Below are 10,067 nucleotides of genomic sequence, written 5' to 3' on the forward strand. Positions count from 1 at the left end.
CGGCCACAGCCCGCTTTGGAGCCACAGCACCCGCAGGAGCCCGACTATCGGGGCAGGGAGGCGAAGTCCCCGGTTCACGCTCCAGGGAATCAGCAACCGAGGACGCGGGGTCCAGGAACCAACAGGTGCGGGGTGTGGGGGACCCCAGGACCAGGGTGGGGGTTTCAAACGACCCTCGGTGGGAGCCAAGAGTCTTGAGGAATAACCTGGGAGCTGGGAAGCTGTGTCCCCAGGAGGCTTTCCTCCTGGCAAGCTCCTGCAAAACCCCTAAAGCACTCGCTACCCCTCCCCCTCCGCCGCCCTTCCCCACAGCCCTGCACAGCTCCTGAGGTGCAGGGAGGTACCGCTCAGGGAGTGGGTCCGCCGATGCTCAGCGTGGTACGAAGGAGCCCCCTCCCCCTCTCCCAGGGGTCTCCAGGGCCAGGCAACCCTCCTACACAAGTCTAGGGTCGTCCCTGCCCAGCCCCGGAGAAGGAGGGGTCTGAGCCGGAGAGGAGGGGCGGGGAGCGAAGCCGGATTTATGAATGGAGGGGAGTCCAGCACGCCGGCCGCCAGCGACCCCTGGCGGCATCCGGGGCGCATCGCGGTGCGGGGGTTTTAAGAGGGGCTAGTCCCGAGGCTGAGCGGCCCGGCCTTTGGGCTTGGGGCTCTCTCCCCACTTCCAGAGAGGTCGTCAGTTTCTCCTTGCACCCCTCCCCTACCGTGTGTGTGTGTGTGTGTGTGTGTGTGTCTGTGCCTGCCATGTGTGTGTGTCTGTGTGTGTGTGTGTGTGTCTACGAGTGTGTGTCTGTGTTTCCATCGGGAGGATCTTGCAGGTCTGGGTCTGGTGGGTGGGCCTGGGTCTCTAAAGCTTCCTTTGACCTTTTTTTCATCCAAAAATTCAGGCCTGTGAACTGATTCAGATGCCTTCCCTTCTCAAATCTGTGGTGTTTGGTGGATTCAGACAGACCCGGCATAGTAGCTTTGTGACCTTGAGCAAGGAACTCAACCTCTCTGAGCTTCCATTTCCTCTGCAAAGCACGGTTCTCTAATAATGGGGAAGCCAGCTTTCCGTTCCAGTTTCTGGGTAAAGCACTAGGTATTCCTGAGAGCCCATTACTACCCACTGCAGTCCTGTGAGGTAGGTATGGTCATCACTCCATTGAATAGCTGGGGAAACTGAGGCTAAACGCAGTGAGGTCTCTCCCTCTCCACCATAAACCACAGCACAGAACTGCGAGAATTAAGAGGGAGTTTATATGCAGATTGCCTGGCACACTCCCTAATGTTTCCTTTCTTCCTCGCTCCCTCCCTTCCTTCAGGAGGTTTGGGGCTGGGACCCCAAAAGTCCTGGGTACGAGACTCCGCTCCCTAAGGGAAGTGGGCGGAGGCCTGGCCCTGCTCCCCTCCCTCCGCGGAGCCCAGGATGCCCCTAGGCCACAGCGGCTCCTGAGCTCATGGAGCCCTCGGCCACCCCTGGGACCCAGACAGGGGTCCCCACTGGCAGCGGGGAACCATCCTCGGTGCTTCCCGACTACGAAGACGAGTTTCTCCGCTATTTGTGGCGCGATTATCTGTATCCGAAGCAATACGAGTGGGTCCTCATCGTAGCCTATGTGGCTGTATTCCTCGTGGCCCTGGTGGGCAACACGCTCGGTAGGTCCCTATGTCCCTGTGGTGCTGCGGGACTCCCCTGGGGACTAGGAGGAGCCTTGGGCCTCGCTTCTCTCCTCCTCCCCCCAGGCTCTGCTCCGGGTGCCGGGTAGTGTGGGGCGGGGCTCGCTGCTGGGGGGCGTGGCTTTCTCTCATCCCCGCTCCATCCCGCAGTCTGTCTAGCGGTGTGGCGGAACCACCACATGAGGACCGTCACCAACTACTTCATTGTCAACCTGTCCCTGGCGGATGTGCTGGTGACAGCCATCTGCCTGCCAGCCAGCCTGCTGGTGGACATCACCGAGTCCTGGCTCTTTGGCCACACGCTCTGCAAGGTCATCCCCTATCTACAGGTGAGCTCTGCCCAGTGCCCCTCATCACCCCGCTGTCACATGAGTACAGAAACCCTGGCCTTACATAAATCTCAATGACCCTCAGACTTGCCTTTCAGACAGGACACGGTGGCTCAGCACCTGTGTGGGGTCACCATCTACTGTCTGCAGGGGAAGGCTCTCAGGCCCTACCCTGGAGGCCACAGACATAGCCCCACATACTCATATAGAGGTCCCCCCACAATCACATGCACAGACAGACAGACAGATAGCCATGTGCAGACACATGCACAGTCATCCCCAGGTACACAGCACACAGTGGAGGAGACAGGCATAAGCCCACAGTGACAGACACAAATGCACGCTGGGCCTGCTTCCTGATCCCAAGGAGGGCAGATCTGAGAGGCTCTGCTGGGACATTTCCTCCCCTGCCCCCACCCCTTGCCAGGGCCTTCTCTCCCCACATTGGGAATCAGGATGTTCAGATGAGGTTGGGGTCCAGATGGAGATAGGGCTGGCCAGAGGCCTGAGGGTCCCCTCATTGCATCCCTCGACCCTCTCCCAAGGGTGGGGGCATCCTAGAGGCAGTGCTAACCTATATCTCAGGCCTCAGCTCATTTCTGCCTCCCAGAATGGGGACACTTTCCTAACAGCCCCGGGAAGGCATTGCATCCCAGGCAGGGAGAAATGCCTCATGGGGTTCCCACTGTTCTGAGGTTTTCCATTCAACTAATTAACTATAGCAACTCTGAGAATAAAGACAGGCAGGGGAGGAAAATCACCCTGGGTGGGGTATTTAACCTTTCTGTGCCTTAGTTTCCTCATCTGTAACAAGGGGTGAGAGTCCCCCTGTTACGGGATTGTTGTGAGGACAATGAGAACAGTGTCTGGTAATGTAGTAAGTTCTGAAAGAGTAAGTTTTTATTCATGGCAGGGAACACCTACTCTGCGCCAGGTCTCAGGCTAGACATTTTCTATCCATGGTTGCATTTATTTTCACAAGAATCCTGCCAGGTGAACAATATGTTCCCACTCCGCAGGTGAGGCTTAAGAGGGTGTGTGATTTGCCCTAGCCTACATAGCCAGTAAGCAGAGTCAGGATGTGCCCTGCACCTGGCTGTCCGCTATTTCCGGGCTGTGAGCCCCCTTGCTCACTCCACATCTTTGGGTGGCCCCCAAGAGGACTGACACAGTGTCTCTGCGGGGCAGGCCGTGTCCGTGTCAGTGGCAGTGCTAACTCTCAGCTTCATCGCCCTGGACCGCTGGTATGCCATCTGCCACCCACTGCTGTTCAAGAGCACTGCCCGGCGTGCCCGTGGCTCCATCCTGGGGATCTGGGCTGTGTCACTGGCTGTCATGGTGCCCCAGGCTGCTGTCATGGAATGTAGCAGTGTGCTGCCTGAGCTAGCCAACCGCACCCGGCTCTTCTCTGTCTGCGACGAACACTGGGCAGGTAATGGCGGTAGCCTTGGGCAGGCATTCCTGATGTGGGCACCTCTGGGACACATTCCCCTAGGGCAGGCACCTGTCAGGACACCCAGGGTGAGTGTCTCCTGAGAAAACACTTTAAAGCAGGCATCTACCCAGGATACCTTCAGGGTGGGTACCTCCTCTAGTATAGGCATCTGCTAGGGGTCCCTCCAGGATGGACACCCTCAGATTGGGCAACTCCAGGGTCTCTCTGCCATGGTGTCTGAATGGGGCCCAGCTGGGGCTGGTGGCATTGCTAAGCAGGACAGGCTGGGACCCCACCTTTGCATCTCTTGGCCCCTGCAGATGACCTCTATCCCAAGATCTACCACAGTTGCTTCTTCATTGTCACCTACCTGGCCCCGCTGGGCCTCATGGCCATGGCGTATTTCCAGATCTTCCGCAAGCTCTGGGGTCGCCAGGTGAGGCCCCTCTGGTGTCACTCTCTGGGCTGGGAGGGGATAAGGTACTGGGCTAAGGGAGTAGACAGTCTTCTGCCTTCAGAACATGCCATCCTGGCTGCAACCAGAGAGAGGAAAGGCCCAGGGACTTCCAAACTCATGGCCAAAAGTACTAGAGCCAAGCCTGGAACTGAACAAAAACTAATGCCATTCTAGTATCAGTAGCTGCCATTGATTGTACCACGCCCTTTCAGCTGGTCTCGCATCCTCTTAACCACTATATATTATTCCTAACTTAATATATAAGAAAACAGGCTCAGAGAGGTGAGGCAACTTCCCCAAACCCCTCAGCCAGGGAGGGGTAGGTCAGGGGCTCAAACCCAGACTGAGGGGATCGAGTGCTCAGTTCAGTGCCACAACCACAATGGCCACGTCGTTCTCCAAATTATGTGCTTTGCTCCCAATGTTTTTACAACTCTCTAACCAAAGCAGCAATGTTACCCACTTTACAGACGCCGAGTAATGGCAACCAACTTGCCACAGTCAGTGAATGAGAGCCTTTCTGGTTCCAAGGCCTGCCTCCTTTCCTCTGTTACAAACTGACCCACACCAGGTTTTGTGGGATGTTTTGTGGGGGTCAGGGTGCTCAGAGGCCCTTGGCACCAGCAGGAGTGAGTCTTGGGCCAGTGTCTGGGCAGTGAGAGCATGCAGGACAGAACATGAGCAGCCTCACTGTCCATCAACATATGCACCTGCCCCTCACAGCCCCAGTCAAAATGGCAGCAGTCCCTCTCCTCATCTAACAGACAGAAAAACCAAGGTTCTGAAAAGGGAAGTGAGTTGACCACAGTCACATAGCTCACGAATGGCTGAGCTGGTCCTAGGCCCCAAGTTTCCTGGACTCTAGCCTCATGCCTTCTGTTGTGGGGTGATTCAGGTATCCAGTGGTGGGAGAGGCTTCAAGGAAATCTGTGGCTGTTACAGGAGCCTGGAACCATCACAGGCTTATGGGCACTGACCTAAGGCTGGGACCTGCGCTCTGAGGCCCAGGCCATTCCATGCTGGTCACCTGCTCTCCCCTTGCCAAGGCTTCCCCATTGGCAGGCATGGGCCAGGCAGGGGCACAACTCACCTCCACCCCCACAGATGGCGATGGTGATCTGAGGACGGTGGGTGGGCACTGGGAGCATGTTGCCAAGGGTCCCCTACCTCACTGAGTTTCAGTTGCCTCACCTGTAATTGAGGGCCAATGATAACTTCCCCAAAGCATGTTGGCGGTGATCTCACATGAGCTAATGGAAAATGAAGGGAGGTTGTTCACCCTCGGTCCAGAGTGTTGGTCTCTATATGAATATTATGTTCTTTCCTATTGCAAGGGTTTGTTCCTTTCACCCACCTCCACCTGCTCCAGGGTCCAGCCCAAAGCAGGTCCCAGCAAAGGGGACTGACCTCCCGAGGGGCTCCTCCCACCACCGCTGTCTCTGTGTGTGCTGGACAGATCCCCGGTGCCACTTCAGCCCTGGTGAGGAACTGGAAGCGGCCCTCAGACCAGCTGGAGGAGCAGGGGCAGGCCCTGGGCGCAGACCCCCCGCCTCGGGCCCGGGCCTTCCTGGCTGAGGTGAAGCAGATGCGCGCTCGGAGGAAGACAGCCAAGATGCTGATGGTGGTGCTGCTCGTCTTTGCCCTCTGCTACCTGCCCATCAGTGTCCTCAATGTCCTTAAGAGGTGAGAGCGTGCAGGGAGAGGTCAGGGCTGAGGGGGCAGCTGTGGGGTGGGAGGAAGGAGCTCTCTGCTTTGGAGAAAGACCTGGCTCCACCCCAAGGCGGGTCATTTCTCTTCTCTGAGCCTCAGTCTCCGCATCTGTAACATGTGAATATCAACAGCCCTGGCCTCCTAGGGCTACTGTGAAAACTCTTTCATCCAGTCACTCGATTGTCAGATGGTAGGGCTGGGGACACAAAACAGTGCACAAGGCAGAGTCCCCACCTTCATGGAGGCTACATCCAGTGGGAGAGAGAAATAAATATACATGATGATGGCAGGCAGTGATAATTGCTATAAAGAAAATAAAATAGGAAAGTGGACAGACCGTGACAGTGATGGGGGCTGGTGGGTTTTTAAAAAATCTGAAAAATATATAATGGTTTGTTTTTTTTTAAAAAGCCTCTCTGAGGAAGTGACATTTGGCAGAGACCTGAAGGGAGGGACCAACCCAGCAGGAGGGACAGCTCGCTTAGTGGAAGGAGCACAGGGGCACAGCAAGCAGGGGTCGGGGGTGCAGGGGAAGAATGTGGGCTATTTGACACAAGACAATCTCAATGTGAGTTTGTACTTGGCCACTTCCTAGATGAGTGATCTTGGGCCTGTCATTTGACTTCTCCAAGCCTCAGTTTTCCTATTTGAAAAGTGGATGGTGTCTGCGACTTATCATGTTGCTGAGGATGGACGAGAATAGGGATGGGGAGACTCCAGGGATCAGATGGCAGGTGACTGAACAGATGTGTCCTGGTGCCTGTCCCTAGGCCCATTCTAGTCTTACTCTCTGTGCTCAAGAACCCAAAACTGTGGTCAAGATCCCAGACCCAGAGGCCCAGGAAAGGGCCACTGGGTAGATGGAAGGGGCAGTGGGAACTCCTGCACTTTACAGCCCTGTATCTTGAAATCAGTGAGCAACACCACATAAATACATACACACATCTGCCCCATTTCTTTTTCTTTTTCTTTCTCTTCTTTCTTTTCTTTCTTTCTTTCTTTCTTTCTTTCTTTCTTTCTTTCTTTCTTTCTTTCTTTCTTTCTTTCTTTCGAGATTTTATCTATCTTTTTAGAGAGAGGGGAAAGAAGGGAGAAAGAGAGGGAGAGAAACATCGATACTAGAGAGAAACATCAATTGGCTGTTTCTCATAACCAAGACTAAACCCAAAATGCAGGCTTGTGCCCTAACTGGTAATTGAACCGGCAACCTTTGGGTTTGTGGGATGAAACCCAAACAGCTGCCCTATTTCTGACTGTCTTCCCTCTGGTCCTAGGGTGTTCGGGATGTTCCACCAAGCCAGCGACAGAGAAGCCATCTATGCCTGCTTCACCTTCTCCCACTGGCTGGTGTACGCCAACAGTGCCGCCAACCCCATCATCTACAACTTCCTCAGTGGTGAGTGGGCTGGGGAGGCAGTGACCGAGGGCAGCAACAGTCCGCAGGACAACAGTCTCTCCATCCCCAATCCAGACAAGATGCCTGCTCCTTCCTGGGAATCATGAACCTGCTCTAGTAACTCCTATTCAGGGGGAAGATGTAACCCCAGCCAGGAGCCCTGGTCTGAATGGGAGACTGGCCACACTCCCAACTATGCCCAAAGAAAGCTGACCAGCACCCAGGATCTAGTTTTGCAGCTTATGCAGACCAGTGAGTGGGTGGGAAGGGCAGCAGATGGGCCAGCTCATCTCCACCCCTGCCAGGTACACGCACAGCAGGACCTCCAATCAGCCTGTCTGGTCAACATAGGCTCCAGTGGGAGCCAGGCCTGTGGGGAAAGGGTCTGACAGATGACTGCATAATCGAGGCATCGGGCTAAGGGAGAGTCACCAGCAGAGGCAGTCCAGGGTAGGGACAGGGCTTCCCCATGCCCAGATAGACACACACTGGCAGGAGGGCCAGAATTTGGGGTCTATCCCTAGATCCACCCTCCTCCAGCACCAGCCCGCCCGCTCCCCACTTTGGACATCCAGGCCTCCCAGTCCCACACAGTTCCCACACCCTCCCTTTACCTCCATTTCAGGGTGGTCATGCCACCCCTGCCCCCCACCCCACCCCCAGCAGCCCAGCAAAAGTGTGACTCACCAGACCTCTGACTCTGGGACAAGGCCTAAAGAACAGTTGCAGATGACTGTTCAAGTCTGGGCACAAATAATCTCCAAGAAAATGTTGAAAGGGAGCAGGGGTATTATAACCCTCAAAGAGACTCCAGAATTACTCCCCAAAGGCTGGCTAGGTGGGTTCCAGCCAGAGGAGAGAACAGAGGGGATTTGCTCTGCAGCAGAGGACGCGTTGCCTTCCTCAGTTTGGTCTACAGTAACTGAGCACCTACTGTGTGCTTGGCCCTCTGCTGGGCTCTGGAGAGGCTGGCGGGATGCTGAGACATGATCAAGGTTTCAGTTCCAGATAAGATGTTGCCCTGGTGTCCTTTGGCTGAACAAGGTGGCTGTGGTGGTCCCTCCTTCCCACTCTCTTCCTCTTTAAGGGCTTTAGCGTTAGAAACGGGGCTGGGTTAGAACTTCTAGCTGGGGGACCTTGGGCAAGCCATTGTACCTGTGTGTGTCCCATCTGTGAGATAAAGGACCCCAGCCTCTCAGGGTACTGAGGCACCTGGCACAGTGCCTGGTGTGAGGGCTGCTGCCGCTGGCATTTTCATACCATGGAGCAGAGATGGGGAAGCCAAGGTGAGCCCTGAGCCACTCCACCTACACGCCAAGAAGGGCAGAGATGACCTGAGGCCCCTGAGCCAGACACCACATTCAAAGCCGGGATCTGAGCCAGAGCACAGACAGTCAAGGAATCAGATAAAAATTGTATTTCTCCTTGGGAACCTGCTCCGGGCCTCTGTTCTCTTTCCCTGGCAGTGACGAGGTGGCTTTGGGGTTCTCTCCATCCAGCTCTACCCTTCCCTCCTGGCTCCCCACAGGCTGCTTAGCTTGAGCTGCATGGATGTCCCAGGGCCCAAGGCCTCTTCTTGCTGCAGTATTTGTCTCCTCATGGCTGTGTCTTCTGTCTCCCAACCAAGGCAAATTCCGGGAGCAGTTTAAAGCCGCCTTCTCCTGCTGCCTGCCTGGCCTGGGTCCCTGCGGCTCTCTGAAGGCCCCCAGCCCCCGCTCCTCTTCCAGGCACAAGTCCTTGTCCTTGCAGAGCCGGTGTTCCATCTCCAAAGTCTCAGAGCACGTGGTACTGACGAGCGTCACCACAGTGCTTCCCTGAGCCAGGGCCACCCTAGTTGCTCCTGGGGGTGCAACCCTGTTCCCTGCCTGGGTTGGTCCTCTGGCTCCTGGGGGACCAGCCTTGACTCCTTGTGGAGACCGCTGAATGCAGTGCGAAGCCAGGGCTCTGGGCTTGATTTTCCACCTGTTTGACTCTGGGCAAATAACATCCCTTCTCTGAGCTGTGTCCCCTAAACAGGATTGATGGGAGGATTAAGCCTGCTCAAGAAAGTGGAAAGCTCTTTGTAATTGTAAAGTGTTGTGGACTAGATTATCGTTGTATTCCTCTTACTTGGCCATACCTCACAGTACCTTGATCCTTATCATCCTTCCAGAGTTTGGCCTTCCTCCCAAAGACCCCTCTCCTACCCAATCACAGGCCTCCCCTGGAGCATTTCCATCTGGCCCAGTAACTCCCTAAAGCCCAGGCTGTGCTCATAGCCCCGCTCTGCTACCCACTATCTAATCTGGGCCCAGCCTTTCCCCTCTGGGAACACAGCCCCACCCTCGACAGGTGACGAGTGCAGAGAGTGGATCCTTTTGGCTTTGTGGTGTGATAAAACCCTCTCCATGTGACCATTTGGTGTGGAGGCCAGCAGCCCAAAGCAACTGTAATTAAAAGGCTGGCACTGAATGTTCCCTTTCCTTGTCATTGCACAAAATCTGTGCTGCTTAGGTTAGGAGCGAGGAAGGTGGGGAAGTCGGTGTGGGGGTGGAGCGAGGGAGACAAGGCAGCCCTGGAATGCTATTATCTGCTGATGACTCCCACCTCCCATCCCCCGACACACTGGATCCCAAATGGGCTTAGCCAGGCCTCTGAGCACCAGCACGCGTGGTGCTGCTTCCTCAGGTGGTGCCAATTCTGATGCCCAGGACCTCAATCTTTGACACATTTGTCTGCTCTGGGGCCCGGTGGCCTATGGAAGGTAAGGGGGGTAGGGTGGGCAGACAGCGGAGTTAACAGACTGACTTGCTATTATCTTCCCTTTCTTGGAAATCAGGGCTTGCACTTATTCTGTATGAACTCAGAATAAAAAGAGAAAGCCACAGACTTGGCTGGATGTGCTCCGTCTGCCACCGAGATGATCAGAGGGCTGCCAGAGGCCCTGATCCTGTTGCCAGAGCAGGAGGGAGAACAGTCTGAATTGCTGCTCTGCTGAGGAGCGGGAGACATCTGGCAGAGGCCAGCCCAGCCGTGCACACCACTGGGTCTGCTTAACCTGATTAATGAAGCTGTGGGCTCCCTCTGACCTCACCCGCAGTAAGT

The 10,067-nt window shown here is 55.5% G+C and overlaps 1 protein-coding gene across 1 annotated transcript; it reads left to right on the plus strand.

The window, feature by feature from the left end:
- The first annotated feature begins 1,304 nt into the window (after positions 1 to 1,304).
- Positions 1,305 to 9,849, plus strand: HCRTR1 (hypocretin receptor 1). Its single transcript, XM_090271527.1, has 7 exons — positions 1,305 to 1,635; positions 1,807 to 1,985; positions 3,174 to 3,417; positions 3,741 to 3,856; positions 5,334 to 5,560; positions 6,862 to 6,983; positions 8,611 to 9,849. Exons 1-7 carry the CDS (start codon positions 1,437 to 1,439, stop codon positions 8,799 to 8,801), a joined length of 1,278 nt encoding a protein of 425 aa, XP_090127653.1. The 5' UTR covers positions 1,305 to 1,436; the 3' UTR covers positions 8,802 to 9,849.
- The last annotated feature ends 218 nt before the right edge of the window (positions 9,850 to 10,067 follow it).

Source organism: Furipterus horrens, unplaced genomic scaffold, assembly GCF_987537825.1.
Source record: "Furipterus horrens unplaced genomic scaffold, mFurHor1.1.pri manual_scaffold_3, whole genome shotgun sequence".
NCBI classification, from domain to species: domain Eukaryota; kingdom Metazoa; phylum Chordata; class Mammalia; order Chiroptera; family Furipteridae; genus Furipterus; species Furipterus horrens.